At 54.7% G+C, this 27184-nt stretch overlaps 1 protein-coding gene across 5 annotated transcripts; it reads right to left on the reverse strand.

Annotated features, from left to right (window-relative positions):
• Positions 1–1927: 1927 nt before the first annotated feature.
• Positions 1928–27088, reverse strand: SH2B2 (SH2B adaptor protein 2). 5 transcript variants are annotated; one of them, XM_065037062.1, is made up of 11 exons: positions 26968–27088; positions 25902–26027; positions 20213–20322; positions 16158–17045; positions 13006–13107; positions 9302–9393; positions 7067–7161; positions 6348–6527; positions 6045–6238; positions 5132–5303; positions 1928–4607 (listed from the first exon to the last, which is right to left on the reverse strand). In XM_065037062.1, the coding sequence occupies exons 3-11, from the start codon at positions 20225–20227 to the stop codon at positions 4294–4296; spliced, it is 2052 nt and encodes a 683-aa protein (XP_064893134.1). In that variant the 5' UTR covers positions 20228–20322; positions 25902–26027; positions 26968–27088; the 3' UTR covers positions 1928–4293. The 5 variants fall into 5 exon arrangements, with proteins under 5 accessions (XP_064893134.1, XP_064893135.1, XP_064893136.1 ...); XM_065037063.1 differs by lacking the exon at positions 26968–27088 and adding an exon at positions 26637–26939; XM_065037064.1 differs by lacking the exon at positions 26968–27088 and adding an exon at positions 26476–26586.
• Positions 27089–27184: the final 96 nt, after the last annotated feature.

Genomic DNA, 27184 nt, shown 5'->3' on the forward strand with positions numbered 1-27184 from the left:
AGCCTTATGTTTACAAAAGACTTTTCAACCTCTGCTGAGGTTGCTATGGAAATTGCACTAGTTTATGCCTCGTGTTTGTCTTACCAACCTGATTTGTAAAAGAATGGTGTGAATTCAGTGTTGGCTGAGTTCCCAGCTGGCCGCTTTGCCCTGGAAGGCATCCTCGCAGTCACAGCCTGGCTGGAGTGATGCAGACAGCTTCCCCTGCGCTGCCTGCCAGCTCATGAGCTCCTGTGCCCGCGGTTCTCCCAGCCCTGGGTCCTCTTCAGCCCACCTGAGACCTGCGAGGAGCGGCTGAGCAGCTCGATTCTCTTGCCCAAAGTGTGATATGTGCCAGTGACAACTCCCAGCCCCGGAAAACAGCAGGGGGGTGCCTGTCATCCCGCAGAGCTGTGCAAACAGCGTGGAGAGAGCGACCTGGGAGCACCTCACTCTCAAACTACACGTCTAGGGAATCAGTGCATGTTCTTGATGTATTAAGCGCATGTTACTTTTAAAATGTATCTGGGGAGAGGGGACAAGACTATTACCTGGCTCATGCAAAAATAGCAATTATTTCATCATGCTATTAAGAAAATACAAAGCCCACAAAATCGGGGTGCTGGTCTGGGATCTGGGCAGGACTGGGCTAACTGGGGATGGGGGTTTTGCATCGGAACATGGAAGCATTTTCACAGTTCACATATAATTCAACTCCCTGAGCTGTATCAAAGCAGCATGGGCATTCCGAGGAGTTCTCCTGCCCAAAGGATCCTTCTGGAAGCACCGTGAGCCTTGGCTGAGACAGAACCTGCATGTCAGGCAGGCAGGAGAAGCCGTGAACGGCTCAAACACCCACGTGAAACGTGGGAGGCTGCACTGCCGAAATCCCTTCCCATTTTTGCCCTCTTCACAGTAGCTGCTCAGCACTGGCATCCCCACAGACCCATCCTGCCCTGTCCCTGGGCAGAGGGTGTTGCTGGCACAAAATCCAGCCCAGATGGGGCTGCTTTCCCCTCATTTCACAATTGGATCTCAGCGTCTGATGCAAAGGGCTGTTGTGCCCTGCCCATGCCCTCCCAGGAACCCTGTGAAAGAAAAACGCATTTTTCCTGCATGACTAATGCCATAATTAGTCAATTTGCTAATATGCCGAGGTGTGAAGGGCTTACGGTGAGGCAGGAGGAGCAGCTGTCCCGCAGGCACAGCCTGCGCTGCCTGCCTTGCGGGTGAGAAAGGAGGAGGCTGTCACCTCCCCAGCTGCCCAGCTCCTGATGGATGAGCTCTCCAGGACTGGTTAAGGGGCTCTGGAGACTTTTGGGGAGGGAATGTTTTTTGTGAGCAGATCACGACACAACCGTGGCCTGATTAGAGCTGAGCAGCTCCTTCCACCCCCCCAAAAAGCCATGTGTTGGCTGTGTCTGGAAGCCGTGTCTGTCACACTGCTTAGCTGTGACAGCACAGTCTGGGACAACGTACGCTCACGGGGGATCCTCGGCAGAAAAGAGCACACAGGGAAGACACACAAGGGCGGAGTGTGAGGTGCTGCCTCCCGGGAGAGACGCGGGCACAGGAGGGGGAACGACACGCACTGGGAAGGTGGCTGCGAGGAGATGCTTGCACAGGCCTTTGCAAGGGAGATGCATCTTCACTCCCATCTGCGCTGCTTCGGGGATGGAGGCGTTCAGACTTGCACCAGTGACAAACCAGACAAAGAAAATAACAGACTGGGAGAGGAAACCTTGCCCCATCCAGCCTGGACCTGTCTTCCACCTTCCTCTGTTCAATAGTGAGAAAAAAACACCTCTCTCCTCCATCCTCAGTGCACCCAGAGCCCAGCTCCAAGAGTCACGAGATAGCAACAAGCTCTACACACATACAAATGACAGCATGCTCTCTTTCCCTCTTTAAGTCGCAGATCCAGCAAAGCCTGAAGTTCACACTCATATGCTGTCCTTTTTGAAAGTGATTTTATTTTAAAACTGGAACTCGAGTTCTCCATTTGTTTAACAAGTCCCTTTTTTTTTCTTTTTTTAAATAAAATTAATTTATTCTACGGAACAGTAAACTCTTCCAGACTCTTCCCTATTTACAAATTAACATTTTTGCTTGCAGATCATTGCTTCCCCCCTCCTTTTCCTATCTTGTGACGCAGAAGGCGACAAACCAGCCAACATTTTACGGTCCGTAAGGCAGTGCTGCCATCCCCAACCCCCTGTCCCATTGGGACCTTAGTGAAGAACACGAGTGACAATGTCTGTGCCGCATCTAGATGTCCTCCCTCATTCACGGTGAGGGTGAAGGGAGCAGGTCCATGTTAAATCCATCAACTAAAAGCATCTGGCCTCTCCAGGCTGCTCTGAGCTGGGTTTTAGCTGTGCTGAGGAAGGAGAAATATCAACCCCAAGCAAACTGCTCCCACTGACCTCTGAAGGGCCACACCTGTGGGGAGAAGGTGGCATTTGCTGCAGGAATGAGATCTACCAGCCTTCATCTCATGGGCCAGACAGGCAGCTCTCACATGGCAGGAGGAGGCAAGGAGCCTTGGGGACACCTGCCCTCTTGAAGGGGGAGAGACAAGTGACTCCAGCGCTGGGGACATGCTTTGCTAGCTCAGGAAAGAAGGCACCAAAAAAAAAAATATATAAATTACACAACTCAAAAATCCAGGCAAATTCATGGGGTTTTGAGCTACACTGTGGCTTGGCTCCTACCTCTCTCTGCACTAAGTGGTAACTTCTAACTGGGTATGGTGGGGTCTGCTCTACCTGGAGACCCACCCAGCCACTTGCAAGCCACCTCGCTCAGGTCCTGCCAACGCTGTCACCCAGGACTGGTGACACACAAGGAATCCTGGTAACAGCAAAGACAAGCTGTGTGAGGCAAACCAAGAGGAACTTGTGAGCAAAGATGCTCTTTGGGAGGGTCTCCCGCCTCACATGAGGCACACAGTCCCAGTGAGCAGCCTGGCCTGTAAAACCACCCTAAGGGCTTCAGTGACTGTAGGAAAAGCATTGTGCACAGCAGGTTTCTGCTCTCACTGCTGTCAGGGTGAGCTCTTTCTGCTACAGATGCATGTGGCTGCACTGGTCTATCAGAAAGCCACCAACAAGTGGTGACCGTGGCAGCGCCTGGTCCCTCCTGGCAGCAGTGCCACTACAGCCACTGCTGCAGGGTTTTACATCTGCCAGGAGGGACCTGGGCCAACAGCGAGGCCAACCCTTCAGCTTGGCCTCTCTGTTTTGGCTGCCTGTTCACCCACCTGACAGCAGCCACATTCCTTTTGCTCTTCCTGGGCTTTTTTATTTCTCTAAAATAAGAAAAAAATAATCTTCAACAGCATCTACTGAAGACATGTAGTGTTTTCGCTCCTGGGAGCCCTGGCCACTGCGTGACCCCGCTGAGAACATCCCAAAGGACTAGCAAGGGATGCAAAGTGGCAGTGTTGTCATAGTTTTCAAGGTTTGCCTTGAGCAACAGAAAATATTGCCTAGCTGCAGTAGAGAGAAGACTGAAGGCTGAGCTGATGACCTTGTGGATAGCTTAGGTTTAGAAAAAACAAGGAAAGAGGGAGGAAAAAAGCAGTTATTCAAGGACTTGACATTGGTAAAGCAAGGAGAGAAAGGACAAAGGAACAGAAACGTCAGGAGAGCAGGAAAAACCTTCCTCGAATGCAATTCTTTAAGCTTTGGAAAAAAACCTTCTCCTGGCAGAGGGTGGGAAATGTGTGCCCCAGAGGGAGCCTGAAAGCCGGCCGGGATAAACCCTCACGCCTCTGCAGCAACATCCTCTTGGGCACACGGATCTGTGTGTGCAAGAAAAGCCTCTGCGTGGGGATCTGCCATTTCCTTCATCATCCCAAAACACCAGAACCCCTGGGCAGCTGTTTTGCAGGGCGGTGGTGCCAGAAGGGACATCGGCCATGCTGGGTCTCACTGCAGAGGGGATGTGCCAAGGTGCTTTGGCCGGAGGAAGGAGCCCACCACAGCTTCATGCTGCCATGCCAGGAGGGGCATCCAGCTCAGCCCCCAGAGAGCTCTTGGTCCGGAGGGAAAGGGAAGAGGCTGCAAGTTCCAAAATGGCACTGATGCTTTCAGCCTCCCAAAGCCCCAGCGCTGCCCCAACCTCAGGGCTGGTGCCAGGTACAGCCAGGACATCGTCCGCTGCTCACACGGCTCCCAAAAGTGGCAGGGAGCAGGAGGAACATCCTAGCTGGGTTGCTGGTGGTGGCAGGGGAGCAGGCAGGCTGGTGCAGCGGTGAGGGGCACGGGTGCCCCGCATCCCCTTGCCATCCAGCCCCCAGGCACAGGGGGCTCAGTAGAAGGAATATTGGTTTTCCACCGCCCGGGTCCGGCTCCGGGCGCCGTCAGCCTCGTGGTAGTCCTCAGCACTGGTGGCAGGGGGCTCCGGCCGGCGCTCGGTGCTACCGCTGCGGCTCCGCGGGCCCAGGGCACCCTCCAGGCGGTGGTAGGGTGCGGGGACAGTGACAGCAGGGGCCACGGCCGCCCCCTCGGTGGGCGGGGGGGCTGGTGGGCCAGCAGGTGCTGTGTTGCAGAAGTAGTGTGGAGGCGGCAGGTCGACCCGGCAGCCTGGTGGCTGTGGCACGAGGGCTGGTGGGGGGCTGGCATCTGTAAAGGAGACAGGAGTGTGACCCCTCCAATGTTGCCTTGGGGTTCAGACACCCCTTTCCCTCACCAGCACCTTCCCATGCCCACCCTCTCCATCCTTGACCATGTCCCTCCCCAACCCTCATTGCCCATGCTCTCCTGGCACAGCAGGACACTCCAAGCACCACAGACCCTACTTTAGTGGGTGGGTTGGACTAGATGATCTCCAGAGGTCCCTTCCAACCCCAACCATTCTGTGATTCTGTGACCGACCCATCTGCTCCTCTCCTGCCTGAGTCAGGGGACTGACACCCCCAAGCCAGGGACATGCAGGTCACCCTGGCACAGCCCTGCTGCTGCGTGGTCCTCCCTGCCCACCTTCAACAGGACATCACCCACCTTGGTGCACCTCCAGAGCCAGGCACACCAGCACAGCTTTAGAGAGGGGGTCGGTGGGGGAATCCCGGGGATTAGACCCTTTTAGGTCTGTGCCAGGTCCCAGCCCAACCACCAACCCAACACTCCACACACAGCTGTGTCCCTACCGGGCAACGGGCTCTGGGCCACCACGTAGCTGCGGAGGGTGATGTCGGCCGCGCCGCCCGACTCGAGAGGGATGGGGTGCGTGTGGAAGTGGCGCAGCATGTCGAAGATGGTCTGGAACCAGAGGTGCTGGACGTGGCATTGCCCGCTCTCGTTCAGCGACAGGCGGAGGTGCTGTAAGGGCAGGGGAGCAGGTTAGCTGGGGATGGCACGGGTGAGATTCACTCTTGTGATCAGCAGGAAGACCCACTTCTATCAGCCAAAGGAGGTCTGCTCATAGTGTAGGACTCTTATTTTTTTCCCTGCTTGGCTGGGAAGGTCTGCTGTTGCAGGAGGTTTCCTGCAAAACCCCACTTGCTGCAGCCCTGGGAGAAGTTTGTCCCCTCTCCCGGTGACAAGCGCCATTCAGAAGCAGCCAGAGAAGGCTGGCTGGGGACAGCAGGTCTGATCCTGGTGACAGACAGCCTAGGGAAGCCCACAGCCCAACTGCACTGCTTCTCGCAGGACTGGTGATAAGATCGGGCAGTTACTCCTCAACCCCTCCATTGTGTGTGCCCTCTGGTAGAAAAGCGACCCAGCAGAAAACTGTGCGTGGGTTGTTTCTTTCACAGTGCATCTGTATGCCAGGACACGGAATGGCAACAATAGCTCAGGGGATGATGTGCCAGGCTGCACTGGGATCCTGTAGGGTATTTCACCTGATGCCTGTGTCACAGGCACTGACCCCACTGGGAAAGGGCTTTTGGGGCTGGGCAGGGTGCAGAGGAGGGACAAGGATCCTGAGGGATATCCTGCCAGGGTGCAGCTCCCCGCAGAGCTGCTGTGTTTGGGGTAACCCACTTGCCCAGTGGGAAGGACCCCAGGGTGCTGGGCAGGGCTGCCACTAATATTCATGGAGAAGCAAGGGACACCCACCTTTGCTTTCCCCTGGAAGTTGAAGGTCAGCACGTACTCCCCAGGCCGTGTTTCGCTCTGCCGAATGACGAACAAGCCGTGGCTGCGGGCACCCCCGAAAAGCACCAGCTGTGCCGCCTTGATCCGCGAGAGAGTCCCGTGGAACCAGGGAAAGTCGGAGAGGTTAATCTCTGCCTCTGCCTCGCTGTCCTCCCCTGGCCGCAGGAACAACAGGTTTTTAGGGAGCACCCGGACATCGTCCTCTCCCTCCCCTTTCTCCTCTCCCTCCGTGCACCCCTGGGGCCGCATCCTGCATCCCGGTACCTGCGAGATGCCCGCCGGTGGCGGGGGAGGTCTCCAGTGTCTGCAGAAAACTCTCCAGCGGGACGTGGGTGAGGAGCTCCCCCAGGGAGTCCCTGCCCCGGCTGTGTGGCACAGGGATGGTGGTGGCAGTGGTGGCGTGAGTGCTGGGCAGGGCGCATCTGTCCGGTGGCCTGGGCACATCTGCGAGGGAATTTGCAGAGGGATGAGCTCTTGGCTCAGCATTGCAAACTGTCACCAGGGGCTTGTCCTGCTCCAAAGGTCACTGTGCTGGAGCACCCTCAGCCCTTGGAGACATCTCAGGGCTCAGTTACAGCTCTGGCCCTTGCAGCCTGCACTGAGCTTCCCTCCCCTGCTGCAACTGGGGTGGGGGACATGGATGTGTCTTGGTTGGACACGGAAACAGGGTGGGGCTGTGCAGGTTCCACAGGCTGCTCGCTGGGACCCAGAGACCCCAGTGCCTGCAGACAGGGACTAGATTTTCAACACATACCAGAATCTACAGGGGCAATGCTGATGTCTTAAATGGCATGGGCCACCTCCCCAGGGTGGGGGTTAGCATGAAGAAGAGAAAGGCAATCAACAGAAGATACATCCCCACAGCACCTGCTTCAGGCTCCTTCACTTGATGCCTAGCAGGATCTGGCCGCCTCCAAACCAGAACCGGCACCCAGAGACACCCACTCTCCCCGGGGGTGTTTCCCCCAGATGTAGATCCTCACCATCGGCCAGGAACTCGCAGCTGCAGGAGGACACCCTGCCCGGCAGACAGGCTCCCTGCGCGCAGGACGCCAGCTCGATGTCGTCCCCGCTGTCCCTGGGGGCAGAGCACAGAGCAGACGGTCAGGCACCGGCTGCCAGGCTGCACACACAGCACCGCCGCTCACAGGCACCCGACGGGACACTTGACCGAATGAAATTCCAGCTGTGATCTGGGAGCACATCCTGTTGCTCCTCATGTTCTCCTGGCCAGGTTGCCAGTGACAGAGGCACCCACAGCATTGAGAGGCAGAGTGGCCAGCAAAACAATGTGGCTTTTTGGAGGTGAGAAGCTGTTGTGGGAGGAATTAAACCCCTGAAAGCCGTGGGAGGAGTTAAACCCCTGAAAGCTCTCACTACATGTGCTACACCAGCTGGTCCTAGCTGCTGTACTTTGCTGCAACCTTGTTGGTTTGGCTGGAGATCTCGTACCTTGACTTTCAGCACTTCGCTTTGCAAGACGTATGTAGATACACACGTTCCTACCCACAACGTACACCCAAGGGCACTTTCGCTTTCACTTTCCGCAAAGGGAATTACCAACCCACAGGAATTACGTCCCCAAAAGACACCAAAACCCAAAGCTGGGATGCCCAGAGCAAGAAGGAGCAAAGCAAGGAGGAGCTGCAGCAATGCAGCCCCCGTAGAGAGCATCCCCCCTGCCCAACCCCTGCACCTCAGCACCCTCTTGCACAAGCCCCTGACTTGGTCCACACCCTATTTTTTATCCAGTGCTGCCTGTGGCACTCGGCTCCTCTTGCTCAACAGCAGCCACGTGGGCGCAGGCAGCGAGGAAGCGGCTGCGTTAGTGGTAACAACTCACGAGGGAGCTGCTGAATTATTTAGTGGCCAGTAAGTGAATCAGCCACTGGGAGTCATTCAGCTGCAGCCGCTTACAAACAATAAGGGAGGAAGGAAACCAAACCAACGGTGCTTCGCAGAAAAGCCGTTGACGGGCGCTCGCGCGGCAGCTCCGGCGTGCAGCCCTTGGCAAAAGCATCAGGAGCTGATTGAAAATTCGTTCTTGGCACCGAGCTTGTGTGTCGGTGTATTAAACAGCTCATTATTATTTGCTCTGGAGTTCATTATTATTTGCTTTACAGTCACGTCTGGAGGCCAAAGCAGGACTGCGCTGGGTGCTAAGCAAACATGGAAGGCGGGGAGGCTGCTGGTGGCAGAGCGAGGGGCTGGCGGCAGCTTCTGCAGCGGCTCGAGGCGAGAACGGCTGTGGTGCTGGGCCCCGGCTGGAAAACTGGCACCAAATATGCTCCGAGAGAAAAAGAGACGCGTTTCCCAGCCTCGCCTCCATCAGCAACCCAGCCTCAGCATTGCTCCTTGAATTATGTATTTCAAAAGGCAGCAAAAGGAGCTGAAGGGGCACAGATCTGGAGTCCATTAGTGCATCCCTCCTGTGAGATGCAGCCTCCTCCATGACCAACCCTGCAGCACCCGAACTGCATCTTTTGGCAGAAGGAGGTAAAGGCAGCCCAGAGGCAGCTGGGGCCTCTCTGAGCCCCTGTTCCAGGTTTGCTCAAGGTTTTCACCTCTGGAAGGTTGGACACCTCATTTTTCCAAAATTTGTGCCAAGGCAGGCAGTGCCAGGGTTTCCCTAGAGCCCGGGCAGCACCTGGGCTGATCCTGCTCCCCAGGACCGGGGCTGAGCCAGCACCAAGCACACAAACCTCCCTACAGCATAACCCAATGCACGGGCTGATGAAAATGCAGGTGAGAAGTGGCAGCAGAGCTGTTGTGACTCCAATGACACCATTAATACCACAGCGATAAAAACATAAATAAATCCATTTCGGTAGCAAATGTTAAATACACCAGGAATACTGTACTGGAAAAAAGCATAGAAAATAGCTCAAATATAGTATAAAAGCTTCAGAGGGTGGGTGTTAGGAGCCTTCTGTGTTTAGAGCTGCATTCCCAGGTCACCTGCCTCTGCTTGGCCGAGGTGACACGCAGCAGGACAGGGTGAGCAAGCGGCCGGCACCATGCGAGGCTGCACCTCGGACACACACAGGCTGCTAACTTTGCGTCTAGACTTCTGCTGACACGAGTCAGGGACTTTTTGTAATACCCCAAACAGCAAAAATTGCATCAGGGATAATAATAACCCGTGCTTGGTGGCAAGGACACCACAGCGGTGACAAGCCCAGCCCCCGCACAGCACCCTCCTCTCCAGCGAGCCTTACCCGGGGTCGATGCAGTCCTGGATATCGGCCACCCAGGAGTGCTTCTGCAGGGAGTCGATGGTCTCCAGGATGTACTCGGCCCCGTTCTCCACCTGTGGGCAATGTGGGACAGTGTCAGGCTGTGGCAGAGGTCCCACCTCCCCCCTGTGGCACAGCACCCCTGTAACTCAGCCAGACCCCTGCATTCACCTGCTGCTATTAAATAGCACCTCCATTGAACAGGGGGAAGTAAATTCCCCCTCCCATCCCAGCAAAACAATGCCAGGAGGTCACCCGGATAGATGAAGAGACCCTCCAGATCATCAAGTCCAACCATTAACCCAACCCTGGCACTAACCCATGTCCCTGAGAACCTCATCTCTGCATCTTTTAAACCCCTCCAGAGATGGTGACTCCCCCACTGCCCTGGGCAGCCTGTTCCAACGCCCGACAATCCTTTCCGGGAAGAAATTTTTCCTAATATCCAATCTGAACCTTCCCTGGTGCCATTTCCTTTCATCCTGTCAATTGCTACTTTGCTTTGAGGTGCCTGAGGGTGAACCCTGACCAAAGCTGGGGCTTGGAGGAAAACCCCCACCCCACTGTTATCAGCAAATGCATCACAAGGGTTTTTACAGCCCCCATGGAAAAACCACACCTGGCCGGCAGCATCAGGGGTGTGTGGCACCACGCACCAGCACAGACAGCATCCCACACCTCTGGGGTGCCTCAGTGTCCCCAAAAAAGCAGCTCTGCACAGGCAAAGCAGAAGCCATGCGGCCCTCTCACTGCCCCAAAATCCTGCCAGACCCCCAAGCCCAGGAGGTTAAAGCTTCTCCTCTGTTATCTTTTCTGCCTGCTGGGCCATGAGGCATCTGATTTCTGATTGCAATGGGGTGGGAGAGAAGCCTACTTTAACAAGGAAAAAAAAAATTAAATTAAAATCACGGTGCAAAAGAGCCTCCAAAACTCCAAGCCCAAAGGAGCTGCGTTTTTCTGGGGCCAGGGAGGACCCAGACGCCCCACATCAGTGGGTCTGGGGAGCCACACGATGCTGCGTGCCTCTGGCAGGTTTCCCCGCATCCCTCCCAGACCCCTTATACATCATGTTCCCGAGCTGGTGAGGCAGCCCTGACACCAGGAGGGTATCACATTGCCAGCACAGACAACCTTCTGGCAAATTAAATTAATCACAAACAACTGAATCACTGTCCTGAAAATAAGCAGGGCGTGCAGCGGTGCCCAGCGCCTGGGGCCGAGCAGCGATCTTCTCCCCTGCCACAGCCCAGGGCTGTGCACAGACCAACCTGCCCCAAGCAGAGGTGGACATGAGCAGCGAAGACCCCGCGCCCTGTTTTGTTTAACCAGAGCAAAAGAGCGTCTCTGGCTTTCTGAGGGCAATGCATGAAGCTGCCACGGGAGACGGGGCTGCCCTCTCATGCAGAGCATGACAGCAAGCAAAGCACGTGCAGGGCTTGGGTATTTTGCAAGTGCCTGCTTGTGCAATGGAAAAAAGAAAAAACAAAAGCATTTGCCTGGTGTCTGATTGTGCTGGGCACACGCTGCCTGCTAATTTTTAGCCAATTTGGCAGAAACTATTCCACTGTGGCCCTCCTGAACACAGCAGGGGCTTTTCCACTCATCGTAACCTGCTAGAGAGCATGTGAAAGTTGAGATCGGGCTCAACATCAATGTTGTGTGTGGGAAGGCAGTGGGGAAACCACGGCACCCAGCTGCCTTTCTTACCCCTCTAGTCTGTACCCTGACATTGAGGGGTGCTTTGCCCCCTCTGCGAGTCCAGCCAGCAAAGGGGGAACACAAAAGAGCAGCAAGGAGGTGTCCCAGCAAGAAGGGCCGGGGCAGAAAATGAGCTACAAACAATAAAGGATGTTGGGAAGAGGGGAAAAGCATCCTGTGCCAACTGTGAGGGGAGAGTAAAGGCTGGTGGAGCGTCAGGAGAGGGACAGCAGGGGACACGGAGCAAGCCGATGCTCTGCAGTCACTGCCTCGGTCACTCCGAGGATCGATTGCACTCGATTAACCCCACGGCAGGGCACGCACCCTGGCCAGAACGGGGCAGGAGCAGGAGGGAACCTGGTCAAACAGGCTTTTTCAGACCAGCAGGGTCTGGAGCATTCCCTGGGGTAAGTAGAGAAAGGGCTGAAGCAGTTGTAGAGCCATTAGTGGTGGGAGCAGAGAGAGCACGTCTGGCTCCAGAATATGGGAGGATGACAAGCCCCGAGCCCTCCTCCAGCAACCAGGGAAACCAACCCTCCACAGGCACCAAGGAAACACCCCAAAGCTGAAACACCCCAGCAGGGATCTGCCATGACCAAACCCTGTCAAACCCATCTGCTTGTGCTCCTGACAGCCCCAGGGACAGGGAGAAGCAGTGTCACATCCTTGGCATTGGCCACGCTTCAGACACTGATGTGACACCCCTGCAAGCAGGGTAGCAAGACAAGGTTGAGATGAGACTTGTAAGGGAATCTAGGAAACACAATCAGAAGTGGCTGATGAACCATATTCCAAGAGCAGTTATTGATGGTTAATGGGTTATTGATGGCTAACGATCAAAGCTGAGGGATGCGCTCAGAAGCTCCTTCACATCAAGGACTCTCTCTGTGCAAGATGTTCTTCAGTAACGATCAGGACAAAAGTAAAAAGATGCCTAATCAATTCATGGATGACACCACGTTGCAAGCGTGTTGGAGGATGAGGCGAGAATTCAAATGAACTTGTCGAAGCTGAGAAATGCTCTGTGGAAGAACAAGCCCACGCCAGCTCAAGGACACGGGCGAGCTCTGGGCTCACACTGATCACTGTGGGTGTCTGGGCTGGGGAACTGTGACTCTGGAGCAGTTCTGCAAAAAGCATCAAGGGGTTACACCAGCCCACAAGCTGCGTAGGAGTCAACACCATCATCAGGTACAAAGAAAGCAACTGGATCAACTTGGGCTGGGTAAAGAGGAAGAAGAAAGGAGAAGCAATCAAAGGAGAAGCAATCCTTCCCAGGCCTCCTGGCCATGGCACGACATTCGCTTCAGGACACATTCTCTCCAGTGCCTGCAAGGAAAGTGGGAAGGACCTTGTGCTGGTCAGTCTGGAGAGAAGATGACTTACAAGGTTGGTCTTTGAGGCACGAAAGACAACAGCTGAATTATCCTCCATGTCCAAGGTGGACAATGGCCACAGCAGAGGCTGAACAGCAAGAAGCCCTTGGGGCAGGAGCCATGTCCTGGGGGAGGCTGCCAGAAGAAGGTGTGGGACCGTTACAAGGAGCTGGGTTTGGCGGAGAGTACAGCCGTTTCCATCGCCTTGTATCAATTAAACGGCCACCCGTGCCACAAACCCGAGGCAGTGACAGTCACAAAACCACAGGCAGCTGCACCAAAGAACATTTTCCCCTTACAGGTTGTCTCTGGACAATAATTTAACCCATCTCCTGGTGACACAGAGAAGCAAAACCCCATGGCAAAAGCCAGGTAAACAGCTTGATCCTAAAATACTCAGGCACCAGGCGGAGATTGCATCATTTTAGGGGGGCAGCACAACCCACAGAGAAGAAGCGGGGATCCCATGGGAAGCATTAGTGCTGTTGGCATCTCAGCCCCGAAAACCAAGGCAACGATCCCCTTGAGGACCGAGTATCTCAGCGGTGGGGGCTGGATGCAGGTGTGGATGGGTGCCAATTGGGAAACACACCACTGCCACCCTGCCCTCACCTTTAGGACGAAGGTGTTGTCTTTGTCTGGCATCTCCAAGGGCATGGTGGTGCGGACCTCGATGATGGCTGACAGTGGGATGCTCACCTTGGGCTTGGAAGCCTGGCAAAAGAAAAAAATATATTAAAAGAAAACAATAAATTAAAAAAAGCCACTCAACCAAATGAAACTCTCTCTGGGGACAACATAGCGTGGCTCTCAGAGAGGCGAGATCGCGCAGTTATTACAGAGGGGAGAGAAAAAAAAGCGCATTGATTTCCCTCACGTGCCTGATAACTCCAAGCTCTTTTAATTAAACCAAGAGGAGGCCCAGTGGAAGATAGGGAGGTTAGTGCATTTAACTGCCAAACCTCTTCCTTGCTCCAGCACAGGCTGATACGCTGGCTCTGCCAACATCACTTGTTTCTCTCCATAAACCCGCTCCCAATGGAGATGTGCTCTCTGACGGGGGACAGTTCCTCTGCAGAAAGCAGCCCAGGATGATGCTCCATTTACCCAGCGCAGAAATGGCATTTCAACTGAGAAGCTACGACACAGCAACCTTAGCCATGCAGGGAATCGTAATCACATTAAAATAAATGAATTTCCCCTGGGGCACCCCAGCACCTGCCAGAGCCTCGGTGGGAGGCAGGACCCTATGCCTCCCACTCCAAGTCTCTGCTGAGCAACAAATTCCCCAGATATTTGTTTTAATTATAACAAATCCTTCCAAAGGAGCCCACAGAGCTGTTCCCAAGGGCTGGTCCCCTCCGGGGCTCCAGGATTCAGAGCATCATGGCTGTGGGAAGATGTGATTTTGTCACTGAAACCCGTGCCGGGTGCCTTGGGTGAACAGGGCGGGACAAGGTCAGCGATGAGCACTGAGCTGCAGGTTACCAACAATGGGTTCAGTTCTCATTTTTTGGGGTGGGAAAAAAACAAATAGACCCAAGACAGAACAGGAACAGCTTTTTCCCCTCCAGGACGTTTCGTTTCCACCAGCCCCGGGTGCCAACGCTGCCTCCGGGCACATCTCAACCTTGCCCTGGGGAATTTTTCCATCTTGGTGTTTGCACGGGAAAAGGTCAGGAAGGAGGAAGCAGCTGCCTCGAAAGGAAAGAAAATAGGGTGTTAATTCACCAGTGAGCCAGAGAAGGGTCTTCTCCAGGAGGGCTCTTCCCTTTGAATATTTAAAGACCTAGCCACAGTTTTTGTAGGGCCTACGCAAAAACAAACCTGTGGGCTGCTGAAGCAAAGGGAAAATCAAACGTTTTCCTCCAGCTGTGCCAGGCTGGTGCCACTTTTACAGCTGAATCATTTAGCAGATGGAAAGCAAGATGGGATGAGGGGAGAAAGATGTAAACCTAAGCAGGGTGTGATTGTAACAGGAGACAGACAATGTTCATAAAAGTTGCCATAAAATCACTTCAAAATTGATTTTTAGAGGCAAATCAAGATATACTAAAAAAAAACCCAAAAAAACTCCTCTATGAGCACTCTCAAGGGTTTTAAGAGCATCAGTTGTTCTGTTTTAACCTGAATTTATTGCCCCTTTGGTGCAGCTGACTCGGGAGTGTTGCTCCGTGCAGCCCACACCCACCAGGTTCCCTGGATCCTCCTCCCTACATTGTCCCACGGACACGGTGGGTCCTTCCAGACAGGTCTTGTGTGGTCCCTGGGCTGAGGAAACCAACCCCCAGCGGTGCATGCCATCCATACCGGTGCTGAGCTGCTCTGTGGAGGTGCACTTGGGCTTAAACTTGTATTTTATATTATATTGGGAGGGACGTGAGAAGCTGGGGGAGAGGCACGGACTAACATCCGCAGTGCCAAGGTTCATTTTGGCCTCAAAAAACATTAGAAAATGCTGTTCAAAAATACGAGCTATTGTGCTGTCTCTATGTATAATGTATGAATCCACCTCTCTAGCAAACTGAGGGTTACTGGGTGTAACTGGAACACACCGAGACCCACAGAGCAGCAACTACCAGGGACTGAAACACCAGTGGGAAAGTCCTGGAGAAGATAAAGAAAATGAGATTTTTCTTCCCTAGGTATTTGAATAACCTGAGATTTCATTACCAACATATACAGCCAGTAGAGCCCCAGGGAACGGATTATTATTTGCCCTCTGCTCTTTGAAGAGGTGAACACACAACATGGATGAGGCACAATCACGGTGTTAGCACTGGGGAGGGTTTGGCAGCGCAATGCACCCTTCATGCAGCCCAGGAGCAAAGGCGGTTCTGTGGCATGGAGAACACTGAAGGCCTCATAATCCACATTTCTTGAGCAAACTCCATCACTCAGCTGTTCCCCCAGAAAAATACGGACAACCTTTCCCTGCATCGCATGCAGGGGGATGCGTGTGAGAAGGTGTGTTACCGAGGACATGCCACAATGAAAACCCGCTCCTGCTTTTGAAGCTTTCATAGAAATTACAGAAGAAGAAAAGATGCAGGCAAGGAAAAGTGGTATTGGGGTAGTAATAATAGTAAGCAGTAATAATAATAATAACAAGCAGCTACTGCCTAGGAAGGGAAGTAGCTGGGGCTGTCTGGGAGCAGAGCTGCAAAACCTGCCCATACTAGTGATGCTCCAGCCTCGGTGGGCAACATTGGTGTCTTCTAAAAAGCTGCACTGGTGGAGGCCTTGCAGGTGCAAAGTTATTCCAAATGAATTATTATTTTTAAAAGAAAAAAAAAAGCTTTCAGAAAGTGGACTAGCAGCCCTGAGATCTACAGAACAAAGCCCAGGCAGCAACCCCAGCCATAGTGCTGCTGTGTGAGCCACCAGTGTGACATGTCGCTGCAACATGTTGGGAAGAGAAATCACCCCTCTGGATAGCCTGGACACCCCGCATCTTCATGGGGGAATGAGCTTTTCCACCAAGACTGATGACATTTGGGGGCAAAAGGACCAGGCAGAGGCTTCAGCTTCTCTCCCAAGGGCAAGGAGGGGGCTATGCCCTGGTGAGCAGCAACAGTTGGGGCTTGGAGGTTGGATGGGTTTCAGCCACGTTGTCCCATCCATTAGCATCTCAGCCACAAGGTACCAAGTCTCCCTCTGGACCAGAGCTGGATTTCATCCCAGCTCAGCAGTGGATATAAGAAAAACCTCAAGCCAAGCCCAACTGCTGCTGGAATTACTCAGAAAAAAAAGCCAGGACTTACCTTCGGAGGAACATAAAACTCGAGGAGGAACCGCTCTCCTTCCACCTTCACCGCTTTCCGGAGCAGGAGGCGGCACTTCTGCCACTGCGAGCTCCCCACACAGTTCGTGTCATCAGCCACCATGTAGCGCAGCGTTCCCTCCCTCTGGATGTCCACCAGCTCCACCTTGGAGGAGGGCACCTTGGACAGGCGCAGCTTGTGGGTCCATTTCTCCCGTGGGTCACCAGGCTCCTTGCCCCCAGCTGGCCACGGCTCCCTCTCGGCTCTCCGGCCACCCAGGGCAGCCTCAGCACCCGGCTCCGGAGAGGACCTGCGATGCCACATCTCCTTCATACCGTCCACCACGCACAAGCTCATGTTCCTCAAGGAGAAGCCTTTCTTGAACTTGGGCTTGGTGGCAGCGTGGATGGAGACATCCTCCGAGCTGCGGGACTGGCCGTAGGAGGACACTTTGCGTGCCTGCACCTGCTGTGCCGGGCTCAGGTACCGTCCAGCACCCAACGGGGTGTCCATGCTGTCCAGAGACTCTGTGGACGTCTCCTCCTTCCTTGGGGTGACCTCACGCCCGTAGGGGACGTGGCAGTTCTGCAGCCCCACGAAGGGCACGATGTTGTACTTGGTGGGGGAGTCGGACACAAACACCCGGCTGACCTCCAGGCTGAAGATGTCCAGGAAATTGGCGGCGAAATGGTGGGAAAAGGAGGTTTCTGCCCCGGGGGTGTCGTAGTGGGGGTTCTCCTTCAGGAACTGGCAGAACTTCTGGGCGAAGTCGACGGCGGCCGCTTGGGCGTGCAGCTCGCAGAACTCCCTCCAGTCGGGGAGCGGGGAGGAGGGCTCCTGGCACAGGGCATCGCCGTTCATGGCTGCCCCATTCCACCTGCCGGCGGGCTGCAGGAGACAGGGGACAACTTGAGAGCAGGCACAGACACGGGCCACCCACCCTGTGTGACTGTGACCCCCAACCCCAGAAACGGGGGTCTCCCCCCACCATGATGTATGAGCAGCTTTGCAGCCCTGGTGCAAAGGGAACCGCCGTGGGAAAGTGTTTTTGTGCCGTCCCCTGTCCATCTTGTACGCCAGAAAAAAAAATCTTGGCCCCGGCAGCAGTCATAAATTGTACTTATTTTATGATTATGACCAAGCAAAAGCATTATTGATTTCTCATAAAACTGCTAAGGAGTCCCCGACCAGAGAAGCCCAGGGGGATTTGCCTTCGGGATTTCTCTCACGGCGCAGCTCTCCCGCGGGGTGAGGTACCACCAGGCATCCCAGCAGCACCCGCACGGGCTCTTCTTCTCCATCTGTATTTCTGCCATGATCCTTTACCACAATCAGTTTTGTTATTGTTTTTTTAAGAGACTCATTATTAGAGATACAAATCTTTCTTTAGTTGGCTCTGCCAGAGCTGCTCATTCCAGGCTCTATAGCCCAGACCCTCCTCGGCCAGGTGACATCCCACCTGCGGCAGGCGCTGCTCTCGTGTCCCCCTGCCATGGCCGAGCCCTCCCTGTCCAGTCACACCTCTGGCAGACCGAGCTGAGCTGCCCCTCACCCTCCTTGCTGAGCATCAGGCACCGTGGTGTAATAGATGACCCAGGGAGTCAACGAGTGGAACAGATGACCCAACAAGTAGAAAGGGTGCAGGGGAAAACAAAACAAAAAAACCCCAGAAGCCAGACCCAGAAGCCCACCAGCAGTTGGAGGAGATGAAGCCCAGCCCCACACGCCTGTGGGAGAAGCACCACTTTGCCCAACTTGCACACTGGTCCCTCTCTCAGCTGCCGTAGGACTCGCAGGGACACATGTGCATCCCTGGCTTTGTGCTTACGCTGCACTTTCCAAACCTTTACTTGGCTTTTTGGCAGATTGAACCACGTCCCTGGGGAGACCCCAGCAGTGATCGCAGCTCAAAAATCATCTCCGGGGGCTGAGACTGCTTGTGCCTGCTGGTGACAGTGAGCAACGAGGACACTGCTCAGCCCGTGTCCCCAAACATGCGGTCTGGGTGTCCAGACAGCCCTCCTGCTCCCCGAGGACAGCGGTTTGGTTAATCCACCTCTGCTGGCTCAAATACAGAGCCCAGGGGTGCCCGTGGCTGCTCCAGACAGGGACCCTGCCTGTGCAGCCAGACTTCTGGAAAGACAAGACAATTTTCCCGGATTTTGCTGTTCTTCACAGTGCAGCTCTTTTGCTGGCAAGGGATTATTCCTGCTAATAAATCACACACAGTAACCTGCCAGCAGCTTACATGGCCAATAATTAATTACCACTCGGATGAATGGCACAAGCCACAGGACTGGAGCAAGCCTGGGGACTGTGCTAACCCGCTCCTTGTCCTCAGACCCAACCATGTCTGTCACCAGAGCCCAGGAGGGACTGAGCCCGAAGGCTGCGATCCAGAGCAGCAGCCAGGAGACAGCTGCTATTTCCCCAACATATCCATAAGCAGATGAGCTGCTGCTTGACCCACCAGCACATAACATCGGAGCTGTCTGGGAGCCGCTCTGTCCCTGGAGTCAGCTCTCAAACCCCCTCAAACAGGGAGGAACTCACGCAGGCAACAAAACCACTCGATGGGAAGAGAAACCCCAAGTTGTTTGAGAGCCAGAACCAGGGGAGCTTGGCTTCACCGCTGTCTCGTAAGGACCATGCAGCTTTCCCCTTGGCAGCACCTCTGTCCCACATGTGGCATCTTCCCATTGTTGAGACAGGGATGTCACTCAGTGTCCCAGATGGGCAGTGAGGACAGAGCGCTCGTGTGGCCACTGGGGACGTGCGCTGGCCCCTCACATCCCGCAGTGCTGTCACCAGTCCCCAGCAGAGCTCTGGCCTCTGCAGAAATCCCTGACAAGGTTCTTCCCAGCATCGCAGGGCTTTCTCGAGAACCGAGCGGGTCCTGCTTGCAGGGATCCACAACAGCTGGGAAAAACCCGTCCCCGTGGTTTAGGAGCAGCGTCTGAATTTCCCAAGAGACAGTGGGAATGCAGCAGAAAATGCAAAGCTGTTTGTTACCCGCCCAGCAAATGCAATTCCTACTTATCCATCCATCACCAGGGAGAGAATTTAAAGTCTCAGCTCACAGCAGTGGCTCTTCAGCTTTAAAATTCACAACCCCGGCCCCCCACCACCCCCAGGAGCTGCCCCAGCACCAGGCACTGGGCCAGAAGTATTTGGGCTCAGGGAGGTGCAAAGAGAAAAGAGCAGAAAGGGGCTTGCGCGGAGGAGAAAGCCCCACAGCAATGGGTTTAATTGCATGTGCCAGAAGGGAGCAGCTTGGCTTTGCCCCAGGTGTTGAGCCCTGGGGCTTTGCTGGTGTCCCCCCCATACAGACCAGGGGAGCATGCTTCTCCCCATCCCTCTCCAGGAGAGACCAGTGCTATGGAGCAGGGCCTGCCTGCCCAAAACCGAACGATGGCAAGCCAAGATGCAACAGACTCTGAGAGATTAAGGGAAAAAAAAAAAGAAGAAAAAAACCAAAATAAAAGGCACTACAAAAAAAAGATAAAGCCCCAAACAAAAAGCCTCACCACCCAGGCACTGCAGCCAGGCTCAGAGACACGCACGCATCTTCCTTTCATCTGCACAGGGATGACAGACTTTAAAAGGCCAATTTATAAAAATGAAGCCTCAAGGAGAGACATCTGGCAGGTCTGAGGAGGCAGCGGGGGGATTACCAGCCCTGTGTCGTGTCTGCAGCCACGCCTGCTCGGAACAGGTCTGGGAGCTGGGACCCCATGGGGGAGAATGGGGCAGCCCCAGGGCCAGAGAGCTATCGCTGCCCCAGCACCCGCCCCAGCACGTACAAATTCACCTGATTTCTGCAGGAAGCAGGCTCCCAATTATCTGTGTAGATTTACCTTTAATCTCCGTGCCTCTGCTCCCCTCCAACCTAACAGCACTGCCCCACTTCTGGAAATAACTTATCATGCCACAGACAGCATCCCCGGGCAGAGCGGTGGAAGCGAAGACGAAAATAAGCACAAGATGAAAATAAGCAGCGAATCTGCAATTGTTTTTTTGGAAAGCAAGGGCTGTCCGCTTCCAGCCCAGCTTACCGAGGGTTGCAGCATGCTCCCGGGCACCTTGCGAAGGAGACAGATCCCTTTGGAGGTGCTACCTGCTGACTCCAGAACTGGCTCAGGGGCCACAGCCTCAAGTCCCCGGTCTAGGTTACACAAGAGGACAAACATATATGTAAAATGAAGAGGTCTGTTGTCAAAGGGAAGCCACAGAGTGGAAACCAAGGCATCAGGTTGGTGATGGGCTCCGAACCCACCTGCACGAGTCCCCCAGCATCTCCCAGAGCAGAGCTGTGTGCTACTGCTGCCAGCGCTTGGGAAAGCAACTCAGAAGAAGGGGGGGAATAAAAAGGGATTTCTGGGGATCAGCCAAGTGGAAACCCAGGTTGCAATCACAGGCGAGAGCCAGCCGCTGGCAGCGATGCTACAACAGCCTCTCCCGATAAGCTGTGCTGATGAACCCTGCGCACCGGGGGAGTGTGTTGGTACACACGACCAGAAAGATCTGAAAGCTGAAGTAAGCTACTGACCTCAAGAAGAAATGAAATTTTAACTGTCAGCAGAAGTGCAAGAGACCGCGATTAAAAAAAAAAGTCTCCAGTGAAGCAGGAGTCAGGGAACAACGACAAAGCCACTGGGATTTGCTGAACCAGAGACACGGGGAGGAACCAACATCTAATGAGGTGTTAATAACCCGAACACGCAACACCGGTCATGAGATAGCCAGGACAGCCAGCCCAGCACTTGCTTGAGGGCTTTATTTAAGGAAACAACCCTAATAAAGAGATGTTTCCCTTCCGTCCGGCACAGCACAGCGAGACTGGGCCAAAGAAATCCCAAATTTAATGAGAAAAACCACTGTCCGATGGAGGTGTGAGAAGCAAAGCTGTGTCTGTATCCAGCTCTGCCTGTATGGGGGAGCTCCCAGGGCCAAGTGTGCACCCAGCCAGGAAAAGGGAAAGGCAGGAGTGGAAGGAAAAGTCCACACAAAGGTGTGCAGTGAAACCCTGGCTCATGGGGACGAGGTCCCCAGCTCGGTCCCAGCTGCCCCAGTCCAGCAAGCAGCTCCGTTTCCAGCAAGGTCGACGCTACTCAAAGCCTTGGCTGGCTATCCCATGGGAAGGGCGCGAGGAAACCCAGGCACCTGATCGCCCCAAAAAAAGCACCTGATCTCAGTGAGCTGGGCAGGGGGAGATCCCCGAGTCACGAGCAGGTCCCAGAGCAAGGCGACACCTCCCCGGCAGCAGGCTGCGAGGTGATGCTCCTGGCAGGCAGGCAGCTCCTGGCAGGCAGGCAGCCCCCCGGCAGCTCTCGAGGGAGGCTGGTGCCAGCCTGCCCCGGGCACACGGGGAAAATAGCTAAAATAGCTAAAACCAGGATGGGGACTGGCCCTGGGGATGGCAGGGCAGAGCGAGCAGCATGCAGGGCTCAGAGCTGACAGCAGAAGGGAAGCAGTGTCTTTGCTTTAACTGTGCAAGCCCAAAGGGATGTGGGATGTGTTGGCCACAGAGCTGACGTCCCACCATTCCACAGTGGACAGCTGAAGGATGCAAAGGCCAAGTGTCCTCCTCCCAAGAGCTTCCTTTGCCATCTTGAGGAGATGAGGAAGATCCCAACCCTCGAGAACCATCAGAGTTTCAACCACACACAGAAGCTGAGCTGAGGAAGAGAAAGCCACAGGACAAAAAGCAAGAGTTACGTGCCCATGTGCACTACACGTTCCTCCAGACTCACCATCCCCACCGCAGCCCCACGGTGGGAGAAGTTGATTGCTCTCTGCACTTTTCATTGCTCCATGTACTATTTATACCCTGCAGATCTTAAAATCAGACTGGCTGTCTGAATCGGATAGAAATGGAAACAATCTTTGTTCCTCTCATTTACTGTCCATCCCACTAAAATATTAATTGAACAGCATTTTGGCCTCAAATTCAATGGTCAAACTACCTTCCTCGAACAACTCCCCCATTAAATGCACGCTTTGACTCCTTGCCCAGACACACTACAGGGTCCTCCTGTCATCTGGAGCCTTGAAAACATTTGTCCATAACGAGAAGGCTTCTCAGGTCTTTCTCTGCTGCCGATGAGGGATTCCTGCAGCTGCAGCATTAGCCAGAGCAACTGAAAACAGATGTCCCCAAAGCACCCAGCAGTGTTGGATGGCTGTTTTTGAGGGCAGGGTCTCGAGTGCTGAAGAGAGACATCTTTAAAAGAGAAGATGGGCAAGAAATGACCCTTTTTCCCCCTCTTGCACGTATGATGGTCTCCCCACAGCTCAGCGTGCAACCGCACGTTCTGCATCCAGATGCCAACCCCTCAGGAACCAATGCACCCGCAAATAAACCAGGTTTTGGGGACCACATCCCTCCCGCAGCCCAAATGCAGCTCGAGCTCTGCCGCTGACTTACTGGTCTGCTCTCACATACCGAGTTCAGGACCCTGAGAGTCCCCCAGCACAAAACAAGATTTTCTCCATTTCCCACTATTCTGACCAACTTCATATCACAGCGTTGTTACTCTCCTTCCCCGTCAAAATCCCCCCGCAGTGTATGTTTTACCTCCCATGCTGACAGCTGCCAGAAAATAAAGACAAGTCAATAGACAAGATTCACTGGATCTTAAATAATCTCTTCCCCAAGTAATTCCATCCAGCTTGCGGGGAGCCGCTCTGCAAACCAACACACGGGGCTGGCGCATCACCCAAGCCGCTTGGTACGCTGCTGATTTGACGTGGGACCTGGGGGGTACCAACCTCACCCAAGGGGAGGAGGGTCCCCGGTGATGCTGGGCAAGGCATCGCTACAGTTGGGCATTGTAAATGCAGCCTGGGGCTTGCAGGCAGCGTGCTGTGTCTGGAAATAAAGCAAAGATACCCCCTCAGTGTCCCAAAAGAAAAGCTGGCTATTTCTTGAAAAGCAAGCAAACAAACAAAGAAACTTAATAAAATAAAAAACATTAAAATTTTAATAAAAAATAAAAATAATAAAATAAAATAAAATAAAATAGCTTTTGGTAAAGAAGGTTAGAGGCTGTTGTCCCTTCCTTCTCGCTTGAGTGCCACCTCACCTGCCTGTCTCCAGACGGGGAGCTTCCCGCAGAAAAGTAACCAGTCCAAAGTCTATTTTTAACCCCCACAATAGCAGAGCCTCCCAAGAGGAGTGGCCGAAGCCCTGTCCCCAAACAAGCAATCTCACATTTCCCTCGCTAAGCCTAGATTTCCTTCCGCCCCTCAGCCCACAACAAAATCTTCCTCCTCCTGTCCGCTTCCCATCCTTGTAAAACTATTTGCACGTCCACCTCCAGGCTGGACCGCTGCTGGTGCCGCATGGCAGCGGGGTGCACGGTGTCATCCACATGAGTTATTTATTAACTAGTGACCTGGCACCTCGGGGCAGACCCTTTCTGGACTCAGATATCCCAAATAATGGGATATTTAGCTGCTTGCTCACCACCCCTGGATGTTCCTGAAATTCAGAGGATGTAAAGAAAATGCCCCACAACATAACCCCAACTGCAGTTCCCAAAACAAGTGCAAACTCTTTTAAAGAGATTACTTTTGCCCTGTAGATCGTTATGCCATTAAAGGGCTCCTGGGGTGTTTTTGGGGAGTGAGGTGCACAGGCACAGCCAACGCCGTGTGCCTCCATCATGGCTCACCGCCGGGGATCCCCCTCTGTCAGGGCAGAGAACCCCCGAAGACGGTGTTTCAATTATAGCACATAATAAACACAAGATAAAGTTACATAGGTTTGTATGATATTTTCTTATTATGTTTTTTCATTTTACTTTGCAGATCTAATTCCTCATACGCATCACTGTCTCATACCCGCCTGCAAACAGCCTTAAACTGCTGCCTAATGGTATCTGAGCTTGGGAAATTCAATTCTACCCAGCGCCTTATCCAGCACTGCTACAATCACTGCTAATTGCTTAAGTGGTGTATTAAGGAAAACACCTCATAAAAATTCCAGCGGGCTTTGAAACCCCCCCTCAAACAAATGATGCCAAAACACCCTGTTATGGCTGCAGTCCCTGGTTGGAGATTCAACCTCAAATGTCTCTTTTTCCCTTTGCTGTGCAGGGGAGCTCCCAGGCAGGCAGCGCTTCGTACTCAGCGTGGTGACCATGACCACGCAGGAGGGGTTTATGGGCTGTGTCCAACCTCTCCGCTGGCCCTCCTGCCAGGGCACTGCCCCTCTCCTGCCCTGGGGTCTCAGGGGCCAAATGCTGCCAGGACCTGGTGTAACAGAGCACAAACCTGCTCCTGTATTCCTGATGGGAGCCTGGAGTGGACACACACTGGGTTCTTCTCCCAGTCCCCCCACTGTGACACATGGTGTCACATTGATGGCATTGATGGATGCAGGCCTCCGGTCTAGTCTCCGGTCTAGTCTCACCCCAAGCCCAGACCCTGCACCCAGCAGCATGGGTGTTTCCCCAATGAGTAAATTCTCCAAGTCCTTCTGGTTTTCCCTTTAACAAAAAAATCAGACCTGGGACGCATTTTTTTTCTCCTTTAGGCATAACTCCTTTTCTCTGCTGTGATGGAGCCAGCTGGGGTCCAAACCTGTAATTCCTGGGAGCCAGCGAGCAGGCGCAGCGCTCCCTGCAGTGGCAGGGTCCCCAGTGTCCCTCTGCCCTCACGTGAGGAAGCAGAGCACTGAGCCAGGCACAAGCCCCCAACCCTTACTCCACCACCTTGCCAGCATCTACAGGCAGGGAAAGCGGCCAAGGGCAAGCGAGGTCACCAAGGCAGGGGTGTGCTGGGGGAAAACGCTGCCAGGAGCCGCTCTGCTGGGCTTTGGGCTGGGGAAGAGCAGGGAATGCCCTGGGGCATCCCAGACAGCCTGAATCAGCAAGAGCAGCAGATGTGCGACCATCATCAGATTTCTCTGCCTGCCCAGGGAAGAGGAAGAGGAGGAGGAAGGGCGCTAGCCAGTAACATCCTCATCTCGAAGAGATGGGTGATTTACCTCAAGAAGGAAGGACAAGAGGAAGTTGGACAAGATGGGTGTGCACAAGATACGGTCCCATCAGCCCAGAAGAAGAGGGGGCAGACCTGATGGTCAAGTGGAGCAGCCAGAAGAGGTAAACCTGCCATCAAGCAACCATAGCACGACTAAGCCAACCAAGGGGTTTGCACTTGAGGAAGGCAGAAATTTTAACCCCAAAGTTTTACCAGGCAGGGCAGAGAAGGCTGCATCCTGCAGTGCCCGGGGCTGACTCGTCCCACTTGGATGACACAGGAACAATGGTCACCTTGCATTAGGAGAGACACCACCAAACAAACCCGCTCCCTTCTCAAACGCATGTCAACAGGCTGGAGCACCTCTGCAAGATAAGTTATTCAACGGCCACCCTGGGCTGGACTGCAGCGGTACAGCAGAGGCACTATGAAGCAACATCAGGGAACACAAGAGGGGAGGTCCAAGAGCACTCATGATCCCATCTCAGCACATTTCCCAGGAGTGCGCAACCACCTGCCTGTGCGAAGATGATGACCGAGGGCCCCAGGAGAGCAGGGATGAGTGTTTTGGAGGAGCCTGGGAGGTTTAGGAGCACAAACCCTGTTTAGAAGCACAGCCTCAAATGCCCAGTATTGCAATCATGGTCCTTCTCCAGCCCTCTCCCAAATAACTAAACAACAACAACAACAAAAAAGATGAAGCAGTGGCAGGTCCTCCCAGGGATTTTGGGCAGGGTACTGGGTGAACAAAGATTTTACCTTCTCTCCCTTTCCAGTTCACAGGGTTCTTGAGGTGCCAGCAGCACAGTTCTTCCAGGTCAAGTGCATAACTTCAAAAGATGAATTTCATCACTGGAATGAAGGTCCAGACTGACTGAGAGGGGCCTGGAAGGCAAAGTTTTACACAGTCAAGCCCTGGAGTGAGCGCAAATTGCTCCCAGAGCATTTCACCCTCATAGCTGCAGCTCCGTTGTACTTTAGCCTGACTGGACACTTCAGCAGAAACAAGAAATAAGCAGCAGGGCCACGGATAAAGTCCCTCTGCTTTCCAAAGGCCTTCACGTGATGCAGCCCAGCCTCAGCAGAGCTGGAGGAAGATCAGGAGCTGCAGCCACCCCACGAGTGTCCCCGGAGCCCAGGGGACCTGGAGGCACTGGCTGCCCGGGTGGGACCGCTGCTTGCTCTGTCCTTGGCAGGACGCGGGAAGGGGAAGCCCTTGCAACCCCCCCGCTCCCAGAAGCCTGCAACCCTCATGCAAAGCCTAAATAAACAATAATGATTAAAAAAAAAAAAAAAAAGAGCGTCCACGGGGGGTCAGGCGCGTTGTCCGTACCGCCCACGGAGCATCATCCCCCCGGGCGCTCCGCACCGAGCCGGGACCCCGGCGCGGCATCTGCCCCCGAAGCCGTGCCTGCCCCGGGGCGGCCCCTGCGCCGCCCTCCCCGCCTCCCCACGCCGGGGCTCAGGGCCGGCCGGCCGAGCGGCGATGCTCACCGGGAGGGGAAGGAACCAGCCGGGAAGGGGGGGCGGAGGAGGCGGCGGCAGCCCCCGGCCCGCCCGTGCGCGGCGGCGAGCGGAGGGGGCGGCCATGGGCAGCACCCCCTCCCACCTCCACCCCGCCGCAGGGGCGATTGCCGCCTTGGAGCGGGGGGGGGACGGCTCCCCGATCCCGCTGCAAGCGGGAACCCTCCCCCGGGCCGGAGGGATCCGCTCCCAAATGGAGGAGGGAGGAGACTGGGGGGGGAATAACCGGGTAAACAAGGGACCTCCCCCCACCCCCGCCGCCAAATGCGGCCGCCATCGGGTACCGGCGGGATGCGCTCACCCGGCCCCGCAGCTCGCAGCTCCCAGCGCAGCTCCCGGCGCGGCTCCCGGCGCGGCACCCCCGGGCCAGCGCTGCCCCGCCGCCCCCCGCACCTCCCGGCGGCACCGCCTCCCGCCCCTCCCACCGCCCGCCGCTTTAAAGGGCCCCGCCCGGCCCGGCCGGGGGGTCCGGCTCCCCCGGCCCCGCCCCCCCCGGGCACGGTCCAGCCCAAACGGGT

This window comes from Columba livia, chromosome 20 (assembly GCF_036013475.1).
Source record: "Columba livia isolate bColLiv1 breed racing homer chromosome 20, bColLiv1.pat.W.v2, whole genome shotgun sequence".
Lineage (NCBI taxonomy): Eukaryota > Metazoa > Chordata > Aves > Columbiformes > Columbidae > Columba > Columba livia.